At 43.0% G+C, this 22,707-nt stretch overlaps 1 protein-coding gene across 1 annotated transcript in view; it reads right to left on the reverse strand.

Moving 5' to 3' along the window:
* Nucleotides 1–22,707, reverse strand: part of COL5A2 (collagen type V alpha 2 chain) — a 208,390-nt gene that overhangs the window by 66,399 nt on the left and 119,284 nt on the right. The window contains exons 10-16 of the mRNA XM_081023312.1: nucleotides 22,144–22,197; nucleotides 15,786–15,893; nucleotides 10,100–10,177; nucleotides 5,963–6,007; nucleotides 4,377–4,430; nucleotides 4,037–4,090; nucleotides 1,132–1,185 (exon numbers count right to left, since the gene is read on the reverse strand). Coding sequence (XP_080879438.1) covers nucleotides 1,132–1,185; nucleotides 4,037–4,090; nucleotides 4,377–4,430; nucleotides 5,963–6,007; nucleotides 10,100–10,177; nucleotides 15,786–15,893; nucleotides 22,144–22,197 — 447 coding nt within the window. The remainder of the gene's footprint in view (nucleotides 1–1,131; nucleotides 1,186–4,036; nucleotides 4,091–4,376; nucleotides 4,431–5,962; nucleotides 6,008–10,099; nucleotides 10,178–15,785; nucleotides 15,894–22,143; nucleotides 22,198–22,707) is intronic.

The following is a 22,707-nucleotide window of genomic DNA, read 5'->3' on the forward strand; positions in this document are numbered from 1 at the left end:
GCAAAGTTTAGAGGCAGCTGACACATTTATAAAAATTATGAGTGCAATGCAAGTTTGAACTTTATCGTAGTAGAGAAACTAAGTTTAGGTTAGGATGTAATGCAGAAATAACTTTTCATTGTTTATGAGGGTTTTTAAAAAATGAAACACTTCCAAGGGAAACCTAAGTGATGGTCTCAGGGAAAAGAAAAGAAAATTGCAGGGAGTAAAGTAACTGCACAGCTGATGAAAAGCAATGCTCTACAATGTCCTCTGATTGCCTATTGGTTTCCCGCAGAGTTGAACTCATTGCTTTCAACAGTGTGGGGAGCAGGTTTCTTCTTAAGAGGTGCCCTCTCCCCCTATGCAATAGTGGCCAAAAAAAACAATCTACAGAGTCACTCACACAGAAATGGCATGACTTCAAAAAGCGCTTAGCTTTTTCTGTTCACTTCTCCCCTGAGGAGAACATAGAACTTGGCCATTTTTACAGATGGTTGGTGCAGATTTGGATATGTTATCAGTCATTAAGCTCTTCAAAAGAGTAAGTCCTTTTTATGCAATTCCTATTGATTTGCTCTGGTAGTGGTGAATATATATACACACACACACACACACACACATTGTGTGTGTGTAAATATATACCGTATTTTTTGCTCTATAAGACTCACTTTTTCCCTCCTAAAAAGTAAGGGGAAATGTATGTGGGTCTTATGGAGCGAATGCAGGCTGAGCAGCTATCTCAGAAGCCAGAACAGCAAGAGGGATTGCTGCTTTCACTGCACAGTGATCCCTCTTGCTGTTCTGGCTTCTGAGATTCAGAATATTTTTTTCTTGTTTTCCTCCTCCAAAAACTAGGTGCGTCTTGTGGTCTGGTGCATCTTATAGAGCAAAAAATACAGTATATCTGGTTGAGTGTTGTTTTAGGAAGGCTTAGTATACAATTGCCAGCAAAGCTTTTCATATATAAATTCTATGGTAACTCAAAAACATGTTTGGAATCATCAGTGTTTCCCATAATGTAAAGTGGTGTGTAGGGTTTTGCTAAGCTTTTATGTCAAGCAAAACGAAACACGGTAAGTCTACTAGGACTCTACTATCCTGGGAGTTTAGGCACCAGGACTTTCTATGAATAAATGCTCATGAACATACTGGAGATCCTGGGAATCCAACTTCTCCGGGTTGTCCTGATCTGCCAGCTTCACCCTAAGAAGAGCAAACAGATAAAAAAAAAGTTCAGATTTATTTTGCAATCCATCAATAACGTTCACACATACAAATCATCTATATATGTGAACAAGGGAGCTTATATAACTCAATGTGACATTGTTAAATATCTATATCTGAATCTTTCTTCCCTTTTTTCCCCCCAAAACATTTTTCAAGTTTTCTTTTTTGCTGACCTATATGTGCATGTCAGCTTAACGTAGCACAACTTTTTGGGTGACAAGACAAACAGAAGAAACATAACAAACACCTCATTAGCACTTTCTTATGCCACTCGAGGGGCCTAAATAAATATTAGTAGCGAAGTGATTAGCAGTCATGAAGTGGGTTTGGTTTGGTTTTTTAAACCAACACCAGGTGCTGAGGGGGTGGGGAGTGTCATTAGCCTTCCCTCCCCAGCCTGGGTTAAAAACACCTTTCTCGGCACTATAATTAGCATTTCAGGGGCGAAACTCTCATTGACCTGTATAAACTGAGCACTTCTACATTCCTTTCAGTCTGTCATGCTGCAAACAGGTGTCTCTCAAGTTTCTGCTTGCAGCTGTAGAGAAACCTTTATTACAGGCGTGGCGAACCTCCCATGCGCAGGTCAGTCTTAGTCTGCCAGGGGGGTCCAGTTTTGGCTGTAATGCCATTTTGCCCAAACCACACCAACCTGCCAATCAGCTTGTGCAGCGGGGCGGAAAGAAAGAATCCTGGTTTTTTTGCACACCTCGGCTGCAAGAGCGAGTTCTTCCTTGAGCATTCAAAGCATGCAAAATAAAGGCTTCTTTCTCTTCCTTCTCCCAACTTTTGGGAAGGGCAGATTTCGGGCAGTGCAAGCAGTGTGGTCGCACTGGGCATGCAGCCAAGGAGGGTGGCATCTCAGAGCCCATTAAGTGCTTGTTTGGCTTCAGAAAGGAGGCGTGAGGACTCTGACAGGGTCCTAGTATCCTCCTGAGAGCCAGTGTGGTGTAGTGGTTAAGAGCGGTGGACTCGTAATCTGGTGAACCGGGTTCACGTCTCTGCTCCTCCACATGCAGCTGCTGGATGACCTTGGGTTAGTCGCACTTCTTGAAGTCTCTCAGCCCCACTCACCTCACAGAGTGTTTGTTGTGGGGGAGGAAGGGAAAGGAGAATGTTAGCTGCTTTGAGACTCCTTCGGGTAGTGATAAAGCGGGATCTCAAATCCAAACTCTTCTTCTTCTTCTTCTTCCTGCCTCCTTCCCAAAGCTAGGCAAGTGCTTACTGGGCTTTGGGAAGGAGGAGGAAGGGCTCTAGGGCCCTGCCAGAGCCTCACGCCTCCTTCCCAAAGCCCGGCTTAAGCCAGCACTGCAAATGGCCTTGCACAGGGCAGCATATAACCAAGGTCCACCCCTGTTAGGGGTGGAGAGAAGGGAGGAAATGGCAGCCCTGTGCTTGGTGCTTCCTGAATCATTGAGCATAGGGTTGGCACCGCCCCTTGCACCAGTTCCCAAGCGCCCAGCAGCCAGCTGGCTGTAAGGGGCTTGAGGACCCAGTGTGAGTGGGGCAATCCACCTGCCAATCATGTGGTGTCATAATGATGTCATATGACTGAGAGGCGGATTGCCCCACTCACCTGCAGGATGGAGTCAAATCTCTGTTGGAATCCATGTTCTGGCAGATTAATGCAAGCTGTTGCCCTATGTAACAGTTGGTGATGGTAAGGGATGGTTGGAAAATGCAATTAAAATGGTCTTGAAACTGAGTCTCCATAGCGGGCTGTAGCAATGGTGACTCTGCACTCATACGCCCAGTTTTATCAACCCCATCTATTTATAGCAGCCCCTGACCCATGCCCTCTACTGAGGAGGGTTTTCAAGCTCTCAGGACCAGCAAGGGGGTGTCAGTGGGTAGGGGGCATCAGCACAAATTGGGAGCCATACATCGCGCAAGTGGAAGTGCTTTCTGCTAGCAAAAAGGCATCTTTGGAGATTTCCCCTTTTAATATAGGTAAACGTAAAGGGACCACTGACCATTAGGTCTAGTTGTGGCTGACTCTGGGGTTGCAGCGCTCATCTCACTTTATTGGCCGAGGGAGCCAGCGTACAGCTTCCGGGTCATGTGGCCAGCATGACTAAGCCACTTCCAGCGCACCAGAGCAGCGCACGGAAACGCCGTTTACCTTCCTGCCAGAGCGGTACCTATTTATCTACTTGCACTTTGACATGCTTTTGAACTGCTAGGTTGGCAGGAGCCTTTTAATATAACTGAGCATAAATCCACGTTTAGCATTCTGTGTATCAATATTGAAGGAATCCAGCTTACAATGAAAAATGAAAGATAAGTTTCTAGTCCATATGTATGCAAAGGTCACTTTTTAAATAGCAAGTGTTGCCGACAGGTGGATGATACAGTGGTACCTCAGTTTTCAAGCATCTCGGAAGCCAAACTTTCAGTTTTTGAACGTCAAAAACCCAGAAGTAATTGCTTTTCAGAAGTTGAATGGCTTCTGCTGAGGTTTTTCTTTTCTTTTCAATTTTCTCCATTGAAATTGCAGGCTGCCCTTTGTGCCTTGGTTTTCAAATGTTTCAGGTCAAATGGTCTTCCGGAACGGATTACATTCAAAAACCGAGGTACCACTGTACAAGTCTGGAGAAATTAAAAATGGCAAGTTTCAGATTTTTCTAGTCATCTACCAGTAATCTGTGTGCATGGAGGAATCACAAAATCCCTCTTCTGTAGCACCCATGCCACTCAAAAGCTGCTCTATGGAGTTCCTCACTCTCTAAAGCCAGTTTTTGGGAGTACAGTAGATTACATGTGATGTCATAATGCTGCCATTAGCATACCATTGGCAAATCTGAAAGGTGAGCATTTTGAAACTTACGTCTTCGCCAGGTTTCCCTGGAGGGCCTTCTGGACCACGAACACCAGCTGGTCCCTAGCAAGATAAAAGATGCACTCTTAAATTAACAAATTAAACAATTCCGGGGATGGGGTGGGATGAGGAATAGATTGCCCCCTCATAAAATCAGAACAAGTGGAAAACTTAAACAATAAGCAAAGCTTTACTGTCTTGAGAGGAAATGTTTCCCCAAACTGGGTTCACATAACCTCCACATAAGTGGTGCCACCACTAGAACTTACAACACCTCTTTTCATTGCAGAACACTTTTCTTTCCCTACCCCCTTAAAATTTGGGTAGGTAGAAGCATCATTGACCTTACCATTGGCCCAGGATCTCCATGTTCACCTGGAGGGCCAGAGGGGCCTGGAGCACCCTAAAACAGAGAAAATATACATTCAGAATTGGAGAAATCTATTAGACAAGGAAAGACATGATGTGAAATATCTTGCATTGTCTATGAATCTATTTCCAACTCATATAAATTTTTATAAGGCTTATAAACAGATCTTGGGGTAGTCCACATCTTGACAGATGACGGCTTGGAGAAGCCGTGGAAGCTACTCTCGGCTTCTTGAAGGGAGAGGCAGCAATATGAGCACAGGAGCAAATAACTGTACATGACAACAAGAATCGTTTCCAGTAATGAGTAAACTAGCAGCCAATACTTTTATCATTATCCAAAAGATGTCACTGATAAAACTTGGGCAGTAATGGAGCAGGGATTAGGCAAAGCAGTTCTACTGAAGAAATTGTTAGGATATTTCCGTTCCACCTTAAAAGGGAGCAGGCTTTGTGAGTCAGAGTCTGCGTATTTCCTGTTTCACAGGATGTTTCTGTTGTGTCTTTTGCTTTCGTTTCTCTCTGTGTGTCTGGAGACACTGAAGCAGGCAGTCATGTTTTTCTTTGTTCTGATCAACGCTGAATAAAACTTGTAAATATGCTCTCCTGCGTGCATCTTTCGCTGTGCATTATCTGCTGATAGAGAGCGTGCATCGGCTCTAGAATGTGGCAGGCTATTTCTGGAGCTCATGTCGCTAATTGCTGATACTGCGTGCCTACGGGAGATCGACGGACATCCGGACACGGCTTGGGGGCCATGATGGACTTTGTCTCCCTGGCAGTATCCCAACAGAAATCCCTTTCCATTAACTTTGATTAACTTATTGGGGGCTGCAATGTCCCTGAAAGTCTTCTTGTTTACACAATAGCAGTCAAAGAACCGCTGTTCTTTGACACAATATTGTTGACACAATAGCAGTCAAAGAACCACTGTTCTTTGACACAATATTGTTGATGTAATAGCTGTCAAAGAACCACTGTTCTTTAATAAAGGAGTAAGCCACAGTAAGTCTTGAGCTCACACATTCTCCCCTCAGATTGGAAGCTTTCACTTCATTTTTTAAATTATTATTATTATTTAACTGCAGCTTGATATTAAGTGCCTATATAGGGAAGTTTGAAATGTTTGATGTTCTATTGTGTTTCTAATACATTGTTGAGAGCTGCCCAGAGTGGCAGTCAGATTAGTGGCATATAAATAATAAAATGTTTGTTGTTGTTGTTTACAAACATGGACAAACGGTGGCTAATCTTAGCAAAGGTTTACCAAAAAAAGCCAAATTCATAATATGAGTTAGGAAATTCCTTGCTTCAACTAACCATAGTTAACAGAAGTTAAGAGTTCAGATGCAATGCTAAGCAGCGGTTAAAAGAAAGAAAGAAAGAAAGAAAGAAAGAAAGAAAGAAAGAAAGAAAGAAAGAAATTCAATTTCCAGACAGTTCATTGGGAGTGGGAGATAACACATTCCTAAAGTTGACTGTAACACACTAATGCAAATGATAAACCATTGTCTATTATTTTCCCCAAATGCTACCAATTATACTTTTAATTATCAAACCACTTACAGGTTGTCCCTGCAGACCTTGAGGCCCACGTGGACCCACGGGACCCTGTGGGAGAAAACAAACCTTTGTTAAACATATGGTCTTAAAAGAAAGGAATCAAATGCTTTACAGTATGACATGCAAAGCATCCTGCTATATGTGCACTGTGTCATAAAGGATAAACTGATAAACCTGGGCTCGATCTGTAGTACTAAAGGTGATAGCTTACATGACTGAATGTTCCTCAGTACTAGGGTTGACAGCCATCCTGTATAATAGTTTGTCCTGTATTTCCATTTTGCTAATTCATTTTCTCTCTCTCTTTCTCATCCCCTCAAATACTTTGAAGCTCCCCAGCATCTCCACCAAAAAAAAACAACAACAAAAACTTTGAAGCCAAAATTCGGGGTGCCATCTTGCCAGATGCCATCTTGCCTTTTTTTTTTTTTTGTCATGAGAACATGGTGGCCATTGTGGTTGTCATGATCACGCACCATTTCACACTGCACTCCCCCCCCCAAAGTGTTTTATCACAAATGTGTGTTTGGGGGCACGGTGTAAAATCACAGGCCTGAAAAAGTGCTTTTCTAGTGGGAAATTGCATCATGAAATTGCATGAGATCATGGTAACCAAATGGCTGACGTGCTCTCACAATAAAAAATGGGATTTCCCAGTCACTTGCAGGATATGCAGTCCCCCCCCCCCGTCCCCATCCACGTCCCCGTCCTGTCCTTTATTTTCCCAAACCAAAGATGGCAACCCTACTCCAAACCAAAAAATCTCAGTATACAGAAAACTAGGGATGGACTGATCAGTCTTTTTCTGAGCCATATAAGTTTTCACTTATGCTCCTTCATTAATCTGTTCAACATCATTTCCACATCAATCTGCAGATATGGTTGTTGTACAAAATATGCACTTTTTGTGCTGAAAGGCACATTTCCAGCCACAACCTAAAACGCGTATTTTGATACTATTTTGACCTAAAATAATGCATTTTATGCACAGTTTGGTACTTTTTCTTACCTGAAACACAGGGAGCTAGTTTATATTAAGTCAGATCACTGATCTATCTAGCTCTGTATTGACAACATTGATGGGCATCATTTTACCAGAGTTCCTAGTCCTACATAACACCAAGACCACATAACACCGGTCTTGAAAGACCTACATTGGCTCCCAGTACATTTCCAAGCACAATTCAAAGTGTTGGTGTTGACCTTTAAAACCCTAAACAGCCTTGGCCCAGTATACCTGAAGGAGCATCTCCACCCCCATCGTTCTGCCCAGACACTGAGATCCAGCTCCGAGGGCCTTCTGGCAGTTCCCTCACTGCGAGAAGCCAAGTTACAGGGAACCAGGTAGTGGTGCCTTTCCATCAGATGTCAAAGAGGAACACCCTCCCATAGATGTCAAATAGATAAACAACTATCTGATGTTTGGAAGACATCTGAAGACAGCCCTGTATAGGGAAGTTTTTAATGACGGATGTTTTAATGTATTTTAGCAGCCATGAAATTAAAAGACGCCTGCTTCTTGGGAGAAAAGCAATGACAAACCTAGACAGCATCTTAAAAAGCAGAGACATCACCTTGCCGACAAAGGTCCGTATAGTTAAAGCCATGGTTTTCCCAGTAGTGATGTATGGAAGTGAGAGCTGGACCATAAAGAAGGCTGATCGCCAAAGAATTGATGCTTTTGAATTATGGTGCTGGGGGAGACTCTTGAGAGTCCCATGGACTGCAAGAAGATCAAACCTATCCATTCTTAAGGAAATCAGCCCCGAGTGCTCACTGGAAGGACAGATCCTGAAGCTGAGACTCCAATACTTTGGCCACCTCATGAGAAGAGAAGACTCCTTGGAAAAGACCCTGATGTTGGGAAAGATGGAGGGCACAAGGAGAAGGGGACAACAGAGGACGAGATGGTTGGACAGTGTTCTCGAAGCTACCAGCATGAGTTTGACCAAACTGCGGGAGGCAGTGGAAGACAGGAGTGCCTGGCGTGCTCTGGTCCATGGGGTCACGAAGAGTCGGACACAACTAAACGACTAAACAACAACAATCTTTGTTGGAGGCCACCCAGAGTGGCTGGGGAGGCCCGGCCAGATGGACGGGGTATAAATAATAAATTATTATTAATTATTATTATTATTATACCTAGAGATGCAAGAGATAGAACCTGGGACCTTTTGCATACAAAGCAAGTGCTCTACCATTGAGCTATGGCCCTTCGCCAAATGGCTGAGAACTGCATTGCAAAATTCAGAAAAGTTCCGAAAACCACGAATAAGAGTGTTCTACTTCAAGAAGTAGAAATCAGATCAGTTTTAAAATATGGACAAAACAAAATCTTCAAGCATCCCTATAAATAAGTAAGTAAAAGAGAAATATGCTAACATAGCTTTCTTGGTGGTATTCTAGTTTTCTTCTTTTTAGATAATAATTTTTATTATTTTTTGAGCATATTAATTGTCATACATACCACAAAATTTCACATCTTATACAATCTTTTTGGACTTCCATCAGCACCTCTGGTGATCCCCCGTTTTTATCATTTCTTCTGCATTTCTTAAATTCATATTGCCTTTAATTATCTTAACTAACATCTTCGTTTTTATCCAATTATGCAATAATTCAAATTATTCACCTCACAAAACTTCTTGCAAACCTACAAATATAATCTGGTCATCACAATTACCTTTCAAATAGTCCGTAAATTTACACCAATCTTCTGTGAATTGGTATTCTAGTTTTCTATGTGGATTGATTTTGAAAAATTGTGCATTTATTGGTATAGAGGAACACTGCTGTATGTCACAAGTTACCACCTCAGTAAAAATGGTCAGAAATGTTACCTGTAAGTAACATATTGACAAATGGCATTAAAAAAGAGAAAAAATAAGAGATTAGAGGGTTCAACCTGTTTTTGAAATTATTTATAACAGATGTGATATAAAATACAGAAAATGACAAAGATCTATCTATATAAAATACACACAGAAAAAATAGCACACTAATTAACAGGGTGATCCTATCCATGTCTACTTTACCTTTTACCTACTCACAAGAAAGCTCAATTTAGTTCAATGGGGCTTATTCCCAGATATGTAGGATTGCAAGCTTTTAGACCACTAACAACTAATAACTCTTAATTTGTCTCATAAAGGTCTTTAATTTGAAATACACTAAATGGATGGAGAGAAAGAAAAAATATATAACTAAAGCTTATTCATAAACATCTACATGAGGGAATCTAGCTTTCTAGGTCCTTATAAACAGCTCCTCCTGTTCAGGATCTGAACAAACCACATTTTTTCTGATACCACTCCTCTGTAGACAGAGCTTTAGTTGTTTTCCAGTATTTAGGTCTTAGTAATCTAAGCAGATATTTAACATTTTCTTGTTTTACAAAAGCTTGTACGTCATTCAATGAAGCCATTTTGGGTGTCAAAACACATATGCGTGCCCATAAAAACATCTCACACAGTACAAACTGGATCCCCTTTCAAAAGGGGATGCCATGCGCCTTGTGGAGCTGCTTTTCAAGAAGCGCCAGTCAAAAGCTTGGCTGGGGACACAGAGCTTTGAACCGTGACCCATAAATAATACATTTATTCTCGTAATTAAGAACGCAACAGAAGACTCGACAGCAACAAAAGCAGGCAGAGGTGTAGGACCCACATGTATAATGAGTAGTAATAGCAAACCTCATCAGAATAAGAAAAGAGGGAATTCATTGATTTCAATGAGTATAATCTGAGTACGGTGGTTCTCAAATGACTTAGTTGTCGAACAAATCGGCTCCCAAATGCCACAAACCTGGAAGTAAGTGTTCCAGTTTGCAAACATTTTTCGGAAGCCGAACATCCGACGCGGCTTCCACTTGAGTGCAGGAAGCTCCTGCAGCCAATCAGAAGCCGCACCTTGATTTTCAAACGGTCGAACCGACTCCCAAAACGGATTAAGTTTGAGAACCAAGGTACCACTATATAATTTAGTTGAATATTATCCATTGTATCCTATGTTGTCTTACTGGATGGCTGTTGTTTTAAAAATTCTTCTTGTTGGCTAGCTCAGTTGCTTCGCTTTGAAAATGGAAAGGCGGAATAGAAATCCTGTAGCCAACAAAGATACAGATAAATAAAATATTCTTACCACTGCTCCGGGCATGAACCCCATTTGGCCAGCAAGCCCAGACTTTTCATCCAGTCCTGCCATCTGAGATGTAAATGGCTGCAATCATAAGAAGGATAACCATTAACCTTAAGGTAAATCCTAAAAGATGTGGGTGGTGTGTTGTTGTTGTTTTGCAAGGTCAGGGGTATGTGTGCAGGTGTGAATGATGATGATAAAAACAACAACAACAACAACCACGACAATTTATTTATAACCCACCCTTCACTCCATGGTCGGTCACAACCAATTTAAAACAACTTGCAATCATAAAAGTAAAGCGAGGTACTCGAGAAACCCATCCCTGCACACTTACAAGCCTTTTAAGTTCCATTTAACTCAGTAGGACTTATTTCTGACTAAGCATGTCTAGGATTTCACTGCAAATCTTACAATCATTAGGAGTGAACTGCTTGCTAGGTTGTTGTTTTTTTTTTTTGCCTCTGGTCTTTTCAAGCTGAGATTCGGACCAGGCCTTCTGCCCCCGCCCCGCCCCCGATCCTCACAACTGAATGTTGAACTCACTATACTGTGATTCCTATATCATTTATCACCAGGCTTCCCCAACCAGGTCCTCCCCAGGTGGTGTTGGATTCCAGCTCCCATCATCCCTGACCATCGACCATGCTGATTAGATCTGGAGTCTAACAACACTGAGAGAGCACAATGTTGGAGAAGGCTGCATTGCTTCAAATTGTACTGAAGCCTGAGTAGCTCAATTGGTTAGAGCATGGTGCTGGTAACACCAAGGTTATGGGTTCGATCCCTGTATTGGACAGCTGCATATTCCTGCACCACAGGGGGTTGGACTAGATGACCCTACAACTCTACAGTTCTTTGGTTCTATTATTCCTTGAGTCTTACAGACCTCTGGACAGCAGCCTCAGCTTTGTAAAGTTAAGGTTTTCCTTAAGCTCATCAATTCCAAAGTCCATTAATCATTTGCCTTCAAAATTCATCCTGCCATCACCTGCATTTCATTTGTTTCCAAAGGTATGCCAAGTTTAATTAAAAGGAAAATGCCTTATCCTCACGTTGAGCTCTGGGAGTCAAGAGTTTGAAAAATGAGCATGAATTGAATTATCCCAGGCTCTGCTTATTTTTAAAAAACGTACCCTGTTATCTCCCAAGCCCATGAGAATGATAGCCCCGTTCCCTCTCAAGGATGTCACACACGCCATGATCAAGAATAATTTCAAACTTAATTAAAAGGGAATAATTTATAATTAAACCAGCACTGATTAAACTTTCTGCACGTCACAAGAGGCTGGGGTAAATATCAATGTATGTAAATATTTAAGGCTGCCATCCCGTACACACTTACCAGGGAGTAAGCCCTACTGAACTCAGTGGGACTTACTTCTGAGTAGACGTGTAAAGGATTGCTCTGTAAATCACTGTTTGTTACCCTCACACTCTGGCACTACAAAGCTGCTGTCAATCTGGATTTCCTGATTGACACCATGCTCATGAGGTTTCACCTATGAGCAAAACACATCACTCTTTTTAAGCAGAATAGATGGCACAATGGATGCCAGACCAAAAATTAATCTCCAGACATATAAGGAAACTAGCATTTCTGTCTCAGAAATGATAATTTTCTGAAGTACAGTGGTGCCCCGCAAGACGAATGCCTCGCAAGACGGAAAACCCGCTAGACGAAAGGGTTTTCCGTTTTTGAGTTGCTTCACAGGACGAATTTCCCTATGGGCTTGCTTCGCAAGACGAAAATGTCTTGCAAGTCTTGAGATTTTTTTTTCGCTTTTCGCCCCCTTTATCTAATCTGCTAAGCCTTTAATAGCCTTTAATAGCCTTTTAGCAGCTAATCCGCTAAGCCTTTAAGCCTTTAATAGCCGCTAAACCGCTAATAGCGCTAATCCGTTAAGCCGCTAATAGGGTTGCTTCGCAAGACGAAAAAACCGCTAGACGAAGACTCTCGCGGAACGGATTAATTTCGTCTTGCGAGGCACCACTGTACCGTATTTTTCTGTGTATAAGACTAGCTTTTTTAACCCAAAAATGAGGTTCAAAATTTAGGCTCATCTTATACATGGGTAGTGCTAAGGGGGGACACGCAAATTTTTTTTGGCACGAGCCTGAGATTGTAAGCAGCGATTGGCTGCTTGATTGTGGGGGGGGGTGTCAAAAATCGCTCACCCTCCAGAACGCAGCACACACCGCTCGTGTCGCTTACAATTGCCGCTTACAATCTCGGGCTCACACTTCATTCCAATGAGTGAGCGATTTTCGGCATCTCCCCACCCCCCCAACAATCAAGCGGCCAATCGCCGCTTAAAAACTTGGGCTTGCATCACAGAAACCACCTATCAGCTCCCCGATCGCCACCAGCGGCCGCCAATCACACTCCCGCTTGCTGCGACAAGGGCAGCTGTCTATTGACTGCCGCAGCAGCAAGCAGGAGGAATAATGGTGGCGATCAGGTGGGTGAGCGATTTTCGGGATTCCCCCCTCCCACAACAATCAAGCGGCCAACGCCAAAAATCGCTCACCCGCCGGAACGAAGGGCGAGCCCAAGATTGTAAACGGCAATTGTAAGCGACGCTTGTGGTTGTGTGCTGCGTTCTGGCGGGTGAGCGATTTTCAGCATTCCCCCCCAAATAATCTGTAAGGGTATCGGGGGTTGCTCGAGAGCAATCAGGCAAATGCCTCCCTGGTCTGTTGTAAAGCCTTGTTATTGGTGCCAAAAAAACCCTTCACCAGGCAGAGTGCCACTATTCCGCGGCTGGCTCATTCACTGGCAGAATCTGAGAGTGGGCGGTCCTTAAACTTTCCCCAGCAGAGTAGTCTCTTGACGCCCAGTCTGCACCTCCCCTCTCTGCGTGAAAGCCTACTGCGCAAGGAGGGTGTGGGTAACGGAGGACCTCTCTCCTCCCCTCTTTGCTCAGGCAAGGTGTCCTGGCACCGCCTCGCCTCCTCCGAGCCCTGAAGCTCCTCTCCGCTGGAGGCGTGGTTACTCTCCTCCGCTGAGGAGGTGCTGCTTCCCATGATCTTTGGGGGCTCTCTGTAATCCATACGGCTTTCCCCTTCTTGCCCCTGAGTCGATGGCAGTTCCCTGACATAATCCTCCCCAAAAGCTCAAACTTCCCCCCCATTTTATAAATTTTGAGGCCCCAAAAATAGGGGGCGTCTTATAGACGTGGGCATCTTATAGACGGAAAAATACAGTACATGAGAGGTCAGGTCATTGTCATGCCTCATACCACTTTGAATTGCTTCCTCTAACGCATTCTAGTTTCAGCCCTTGGGAATTATGAAGAGGAATGATAATCATTGGAGGGAAATAGTTGCCGCAATGCCCATGGAATGGGACATTTTGGGTTTCCCCCGATCTTAAGTTTCTGCCAGTTGTTCCATATAGGGATGAGATACAAAGCAACAAACTCTTCATGGCTAGGTTTTGATGGTCGATCTGTGGGGGAACAGAGGTTTGGAGAGCATGGCAAACCTCTGGGGTTGGTCCCAATATGCACTGCCCCCCCACCTTCCACCAAACATCTAGGGTAATTGTTTAAAGTAGTTAGCATGAGGATCCAAATGCATGCAAGCCTAATTTATGCAATTCTTTTCCTTTATATATGAAAAAGTGGGAAAGTTCACCTAATCTGATGAGTTATGCGGATGAGTTGGCAAAGTTGACATATAAATTACGTGAGAAGGACAATTGTGACTTCAAGGAAGAATGGGAACTTTTTACAAACTATCTAAAAAAAACCCCAAAATGACTTGGACTCCTTGGCAGGTTTTGAATAAACACCCACAAATTTATTAATAGAATATGTGACAGATAAGGTACAACTTTTAACAGGCAGAGAATAATGTGTGCAAACAAATCAGAGAGGGGAACTGAGGGAAGTCTTTGATGGGGGGAGAGGGAGGGATGGGGGGAATAAATATGGGTAAAAAATGTAATTGGTCATTTTGATTGATAATTTGTTTTGTTGAAATTGTTTAATTTTTTTTAAAGGAAATTTCACCTAAGATAGCCCTGCGTTTCCACAGATTTCTGTATAGATTCTTGCCTCACGTATTACCTCAGGAGTGTTTTCCTCAACCATCAAATCTGACAAGTTGCCCAGGATTTCGTTTGTTTTACCTCAGTCAGCTGACATTTACACAGAAATCTTGCCACAGAAATTGTAATTCTAAAGTGCAATTAGGACTTACAAAAGAATTAAGCAGTGCCCACTGTCAAATCGCATATTATTTAGTTGACAGACATAATTATGCAACATATAAAGTGTCCTTCTATCGGGTTGCCATATTTCAAAAAGTAAAAACCAGGGCGCACCAAGAGTTGTTGAGCTGTTCTCAGAGCAGGCATGTCCAAAGTCTGATTTAAAGATTTAAAGCTCAACAACTTCAATCCTTAAAAAAGCTCAACAATTTCAATTCTAAAAAAGCCCAACAACTTTGGTTGGCCCTCACGCATGTTCACTTCATCAAATCTGGCCCTCTTTGAAAAAAGTTTGGACACCCCTGTTTTAGACAATCCCCAGATTGGTTGAGATTTCTTTCACAAAAAAGCCTAGAAAATGTGATTATTCAACTGACTTGCCTAAGATCCTGGACAAAGCACCACGTTTCTGAAATCCCCCATCCCCATCAATTCCGCCTTTGAAATCCTGGTAAAATCCAGACGTATGGCAGCCCTACTTTATATGCAGAGATGTCACAAATATGTGCAGCCTGAGTCTTAGACTGCAGGTCACTTGGTTCAGGGCATATTGTTGGCCTCGCTGTCGTAAGCCGCCTTGAGCACAATTTTTTTGTTGAAAGGCGGCATGCAACAAAATGATGATGACAACGACGATGCATACAAGTGTATAAAAATGTTTATACATACTGTAGAATCATGATGCAGAAATATAGTAATGCTTTTATACATAAAATATACTTATTTTGTGATAATTTTGCAAATAAAGTTAGTGAGTTGTTGTTTTTTAATGCACATAACTGGCCATTTGATGCAAGAGCTATTTGGTGCAAGCAAAGCTTGATCAAATTAGAAGCGCCAATTTAAAATGGATTCCTCCTCCACTCCTAGCTACCTTCACTTGGTGTGAGATTTGGCTGAGGCAGCTTCCCAGCAGACAAAACTGAACCTTCAACTATTCTCCCTCTTTCCCTTTAAATAGCACAGTCATTTATTTCAGTTAATAAAGCTGGAAAAAAAATTCTAAATGCATCAATATCCAAATAAATAAATTCCCTGATTTCCTATTTCAATATTTCACCTTTTGATTCCAGACGATTAAAAAACAAAACAGTCTTTGGCTGGAGAGCAAGTGGCATGAAACATCAACACAATGGACTCAGCTACGTTAGTCAAAAAACAATGTTTTGAATTCGTTATGAACATGCAAAAAATGGCAGCAGAGAGCCAAAAAAATCTATGTGGTTTTTACATAGCATTTTGTTCCTTTTGTCATAACAATTTGATTTCTGACTTATTTATAGCGTTTTCCCCCCTGTGTGTGGATCCACCCTATGTCTCCATCCAAAGGCAAGATTAAACTGAAACCAACCGAAAATTCAAAACATTTCTACATTTATTGTGTAAGTTTGAAATCCTGAAGTTCAAACATCAGCCTGCACGCTGCTACCCTGAGTTTCTCTTCTTATAGTGCCCAAGACAAACGTCACTTACTCTGCCCACTCCATCTGGCCCTGTGGATGGTTGACCGGGAGGCCCAGGGTCGCCAGGTTGTCCAGGTATACCAGGTTCCCCATCTATTCCTGGAGGACCACGTGCACCCTAAAAAGAGAAGTAGTAAAAATCAGGACAGGTATTTGCAGAACATAAACAGACCAACAAAGTTCCAAATTAGGAAGACACAAGATCTACCCATACTGGAGGAATGGCAGATGAAAATGATGGACTACATGGAATTGGCAGAAATGACTGGCAGAATCCGTGACCAGGGAGAAGAGTCGGTGGAAGAAGATTAGAAGAAATTTAAAGACTATTTACAGAAATATTGCAAAATTAATGAATGTTAGAATGATGTTGGATTGAAGTTAAGTGGTTTCTAGCTGTACAGGTACAAAAGAATATGGAAAAATTGGTTTTTAATATGTAAAAATTTAAAGTTATAATATATCAAGATTAAAGATTAGGATTAAAAAGGAGGGAAAGGAATTGTTGGATTAACAAATTTAATTGGAATACAAAAGAGGGAGGTATGAGGAGGTCCGGGAAACAAGTAAACGTAAAAGAAGTCAGGAAAAAATGGAATTGTTTTTAACTGTTTTTTTCTTTTTTTCTACTTTGAATTTTTCCTTTTCATTGTTAATTTTTTTTTACTAATGTGATTTTTTTTCCCCTTTGAAACTTTAATAAATATTATTTAAAAAAAAAAAAAGTTCCAAATTAGACTCGGCACGCTCATGATGAATACAGAGAGCCCTTCTTGTTACTGAAGGTACCTAGGCAAGGTGAAGGTACCTATAGCAGTATGGCCACAACTCCAGAAGTTTCAACCCTCACATGGAGTCTGTTGGAATATTCTAGAAGGCACTTGAAAATTGTCTTGAACAAGCTGCTAGGCAACAGAAAATTCCCCCAGCAACAGGTGCCTTTATTAGGTCATGTGATCAATTAAGGCTAGGTCAATGTAAATAAGCATGTGAATAAGTGAGCATTAGGTCTCTGACTGGATGGCTAAAAGAGGAAAAGCATTATGTTGCTTTATTTGTTTTTTAGCTATTTATTAATGACCAGTGTAAAGTTTTGCAAATAATAAAGACTCTAAGAAACAGAACCAAATGGTGTTTATTCGTGCAGTGGGAATTTCACTAGGAGCTGGAAGGCCGCTGCTGCTGTTGTAAAGAAGAAAAAGGTGCAGAAAAGCTTTTCTTTAAAGGAACTCTGCTGCAGAAAGAATTGAAAACGCATGAATAGATGCTCACAGACCAACAGAGTCAGCATCTCTGCACCACAGCTTTCCCACCAGCCTTAAGATGGGAGCTGTAACATTTGAAACGGATCTTAAATTATTAGATAACTTCCATTCTCACACAGATCCCATTCATTCCAGCAGAACCTGGCAAAACAATCTACTTTTGGGCTGAACGTTTCCACCCATGGTTTCTTTTCAAAAGCCAGAAACATCAGACGGGTGATTATGACTTCGATACCATTTCCCCCCTTCTCCTAGAAGGATTTCAGATCTAAGAACTAAGGGTGGCATCCAGTTCTTTCTGTCTGCTGGTGGAAGGAATTTGTCAGTGGAAAGGCGAGTGGGAGACAATATTCACCAATTCCCGCTCTCCCTTCCAGCCCTTTATAAAAGGTAAAGGTAAAGGGACCCCTGACCATTAGGTCCAGTTGTGGCCGAGTCTGGGGTGGCAGTGCTCATCTTGCTTTATTGGCCGAGGGAGCCAGCATACAGCTGTCATGTGGCCAGCATGACTAAGCCGCTTCTGGCGAACCAGAGCAGCGCACGGAAACGCCATTTAGCTTCCCGCCAGAGCGGTACCTATTTATCTACTTGCACTTTGACGTGCTTTCGAACTGCTAGGTTGGCAGGAGCAGGGACCGAGCAACGGGAGCTCACCCCGTCGCAGGGATTTGAACTGCTGACCTTCTGATTGGCAAGTCCTAGGCTCTGTGGTTTAACTCACAGCACCACCAGCCCTTTATACGTCCATCTAAATCTGCTTCATAGGGTTAAGGCACCCTCCGAAACAGATTTAGGGAGCTCTTTAGGGCTTAGTCGGAGCAAACAGCAATTCAGGTTTTCCCCAGATTGTCATTTACTCCACTCTATCGTTTTTCACTCACACTGGTGCAAATTGAGAGGAACCTCTTGGGTTCCATGGCACAAGGTCCAAGATTTATAGCAACATAATTCCGCAAGATAGCTTCTTTTTCAGCACAAGGCATATAGCCAAACAGGCTGTTTGGATGACAGTGAGGCAGGGGAGGAATGAGGAAAACAGAAGAAATATTTCATGGAGCTGTCTGGAATAAAATCTGTGGTGACTCATCTGAGGTAACCTCATGCACTTCATAGCCTTGTTCGTTTGCGACAGGGCTCTGCCATTTTGACTTTGAATGGATGGAGTCACTTAGTAGCTGAGTATGAAAGACCAGGAGGAGAATAAGTAAGTGCTGCCTAGCAAGCATCTTCAATAGGAAGGGATGGCCTTTTGATATGAACTACAAATGTGCTTCCTATTCATGTTTTTCACCTCAACTTCCTCTCACCTGCAGCATAGGACCAAGTGTATTTTATGCTTGGGGGTTTTTTTAATAATAAAAAAAACTAGGAATATAGAAATATTGCGGACAGGTGAGAGATTCTAACTCAAGAAGAAGGTAGGCTCCCACAGATGAAATGAAATGTCAGATGGGGGCTTCTGAAGGTGCCATTGTTCAGTGTTAAATATCAAGATTGAGAGGCCAGCCAAAATAACATCACCACAACAGAAATCTGAGACATTCTGAAACTTGCAGTGGTCATACTGTGTACCACCTTTTGATTATAACAAAACAAAACTGAACATTGGTTTTCTAAATATTGTTATAGGTTGGGGGGGACCCCTAAATCCTAGAAATTAATAAATGGCAGGATTTTGATTATTTGACATGTGAAGGGAGAAATACCAGCTTCAGAGCTAGCCTAAGCAAAAATGACCCAGCCAAGCAAGGGCCGTTAAGAAACAATACAGAACCACTGAGGGCTATTGGCAATGCAAGAGAACTGTCTTCCTCCCTTGTCCTGGGGTGTGAAGAGAGACTGGGGATTTGGAAGGCTGCTAGGGTAACTGGGTATGGGGCAGGAAAAAAGAGCCTTTAGAGCAAGGTGTGGTGGGAAGAAGAAGGGGGAGAGAAAAGATTAGGATCCATGTTGGGTAGGCTGGATGAAGGCTGGCTGGGAGAGATGCCTTGGATTCCAGGGCTGCACTGCTGTAGGGGAACAAACCATGCTGTAAAATCTGGACTTCCTCCCTACAGACTGAAAGTGTAATTAGGTGAATAAACCATATTTCTTAAAGCTACGGCAGTCTCTGCCGTGTCTCAATTCTCCAAATGAACACAGACCCTGGGTGAGTGCCTGGAACCCCCTGGAATCTTGCTACTGCTCATCTGGTGTCTACCATCCTCCCCCCACCAGCCTCTAAGCATTCATTCAAAAAATCTGAAAAAAGCTTGCAGGTTCTCTGTGCAGAGTCTAGAACCCTGTGCAACCCATGGTGCTACGCCCCTCTGATGCTCCAGTAAATGAAGGTTGGTTCAAATCCGCTTCCCCTCCCCTCCACAACTTCATCATATCCACAGTTATTGTTGTGTGAAGAGGGCTTAGGTGTTGCCTCTCTGGAGCCGGCAAGTTTGGTGTTAGTATTCTCTGATAAATGTCCCATCTCTAAAGTATTTTTCAAGTGCAGGTTATCTGAAGCATGGACTGCACTGTATTTCCTTATGACTACAGGGGTCTTCACACGTTGTATTCAACGAGTGTACAGTTTGTCTACCTGTATGTACACAACAAATCAACAAGTGCACAGTCTTTCACACAAGCACTTGCACACGTGAAGAGCCAACTTGTGCTTGGATTCAGTGGAACATGTGAACAAGCCTAAATTCCTTCTATTTCAGGATGATATCGCGGGGTATAAAGCTGAGCACCATACTAAGGGGTTAAGACTGATATCTACTCTCATCCTTAAAAAAAAGAAGTTTAAAATGAAGAATATTAGAATTCCACTGCACTGGTGGATCGCTGCCTCAAAACAAAAGATTAGAGGTTTTAAAAATAAGCATTAGCTAGAGGCTAACCCTGCAGCTTCTTAGGTCAACTTGTCCCAAAATGCAGTGCATATTGCAATGGCGTAGTTGCCTAAGGAGAACCACGAGATGGCACCATAACACACTATTATTTTTGCATTGCTTCCTCATTAACTCAATGCCTAAAATAGATTTGGGAAACATGACAACATAATGAAGTGCTTGCAGCCAAGGAACTGGATGGCTTGTTCAAATCAATATGTGAAATTCAACCCAGAGAGACAGAGACAGTCAGTAGAGTCTTTTGGCCCTCCTTGCTCCCTTAACATCGCCAACTCATAATGGTGCAACCCGCAAGTGGCCAAAGGAATTCCCTTTCTCTGTAACTCTTAAAGGTACACTAGCCTTGCCAAGGTCTAGACCAGGAGTGGGGAAACTTTGGTCCTTTGGTCCAGTACAGACCTTGCTGTTTTGCAACCCCCATCATACCTGGCCATGTTTGCTTGGTCTGATGGGAGTTGGAGTTCAGCAGCATTTGGAGGTCCATAGGCTCCTCACCCCAGTCTAGACAGAAGGTTTTAGCAATCCTATATCCTCTTGTTTCCTGGCCCACAGATACCAGTCTTCCAAGACATCATTGCCTGCTTCCTTCCAGCCCATACAACATGTTCCCTCCTGACCGTAGGTCCTATGTGCTTGTGCCTCCTTCTTGCATTTCTCCTTGGCTCTGTTATTTCATCTCCACATCTCCACCACCCATTGTTTCCTCGGGACTCATCTTTTCAGCCACTGCTTCTTTCCCCAGCTTTCTTTTTTAGTCATCCCGCCGATTAGTCATCTTCCTTAGCATTCCTGTCTCTCTACCCCACCACCACCACAGCACCATCATGACCTTAAAGCTCTGCAAGGTTTTTCCAGAGGCCTGTCTCTCATTAACTCTTTCCCTGTCTTCTCTGCCCTTTTCATCAAGCCTCCTTCTGCTCCTCTTTCCTCAGGCTCCTATACTCCCAGTTCATTGTTTATTCTGTAGCTCTCCTTCAGACAGCTTGCCTCCGAACTCAGTGCCCCTTATCTTTCCTATCCGCTGCGTCCTCATCCCAGCCCATCCCACAAAGCTGCCCCTGTCTGAAGCAGGAGTAGTCAATGTAGGGACTACTGTTGTTGGACTACAACTCCCAACAGCCCAGCCAGCCATAGAATCCTCCCCACAGCTGTACCTGAGTGGGCTTGAACCACCAACCTTCTGGTTATCAGCCAGATGCACTGACCTATTCCGCCACTGGGATGTTGGGAACTTTAGTTCAACAACATCTAGAGGGCACCTCATTGGTTAGCACCCCCGATCTAAAGGATCTGTAAAGTAAAGGTAAAGGGACTCCTGACCATTAAGTCCAGTCGTGACCAACTCTGGGGTTGAAGCGCTCATTTCACTTTATTGGCCGAGGGAGCCGGCGTACAGCTTCCGGGTCATGTGGCCAGCATGACTAAGCCGCTTCTGGAACCAGAGCAGTGCACGGAAATGCCGTTTACCTTCCCGCCGGAGCGGTACCTATTTATCTACTTGCACTTTGACGTGCTTTCGAACTGCTAGGTGGGCAGGAGCAGGGACCGAGCAACGGGAGCTCACCCTGTTGCAGGGATTCAAACCGCCAACCTTCTGATCGGCAAGTCCTAGGCTCTGTGGTTTAACCCACAGCGCCACCCGCGTCCCTACAAAGGATCTGAGACAGGTTTAAAACTCTAGCCAACTTCAGTTGCGACACAGCCTCGTTCCCCATCTCTTACAGAAGTTGGACTGCAAACATTCCATACCATCACTTGGCCAATTTGTGCCAGACCCGTGCTTGATGTGATCATGAAGCAACGCAGAAATACACACTTTCTACTTCAAAATGCAGCTCTGCAATGAAACAAGACACTAAAGGCATATTTGGCACCAAGTTGTAGAAGGCAGATTATTTGCTTTTCATCTAGCCTTTTGTTCAAGTTCCCTTGACACTTTACCAGTAATTGATTGATCAAAGGATGGTTTCTTGACCATCATCACTGGGGATGTTGACTCATCCTTCTCTACTTGACTCATCCTTCTCTGTTTTGGTCTAGCTATGCAATGCATTTATATTTGCAAATAAATTTGCAAACAAACCAACATTACAATATACTGTATGCATCTTTCCTTCCAATAGGAGGTCAATCTGGGGTACCACACCCGCTGCAAGTGTGGAGAACATAATATATTAAATAAGGTTCTTGAAAGCATATATTAACAACTTACAGGTCTTCCTTTTGGTCCTCTGTCTCCTCTTGGTCCTTGAGATCCCGGAGGCCCCTAGACCAACAATTAGAACTGTTAGGGACATATGCACACATTTTGAAATAGCATAATGAGCACAGCACAGTCTGGAAGTTAAATAATGATCTCTTTCATGAAACGTGGATTCATTGTCTTGTTAACATTGAAGCTGCTCTTGTTTGGCTCCATGCATCTGGGTCCTCTGTGACTGACTGCATTGCCACAGTAGTTTTCAAACTGTGTTCCATGGAGCCTTGTAAGCTTCTCAGGAGTTGGCCAGTGAGAAGTTTGGTAATAGCAGGTAAGCTTTCCTGAACAGCAGCCCACCCAGCATTACTGATCTTCTGCAGCAATATGAAGACACAGAGGAATGTTGGGTGTGTTCTCCAGGTCTTGTTCTCAGTTCAGGCAGGACAGCAGTGAATCCCTACAATCACATGAATCCCTACAATCACATGAACTGATGGTGGGTTATAAATCTGCTCCAGAATCTTCAGGCTAGAATTCTGTGGCAGATGCATAGCAGTTCCTCAGCAAAGGAGCCAA

This window comes from Podarcis pityusensis (assembly GCF_964106645.2).
Source record: "Podarcis pityusensis genome assembly, chromosome: 1".
NCBI lineage: Eukaryota > Metazoa > Chordata > Lepidosauria > Squamata > Lacertidae > Podarcis > Podarcis pityusensis.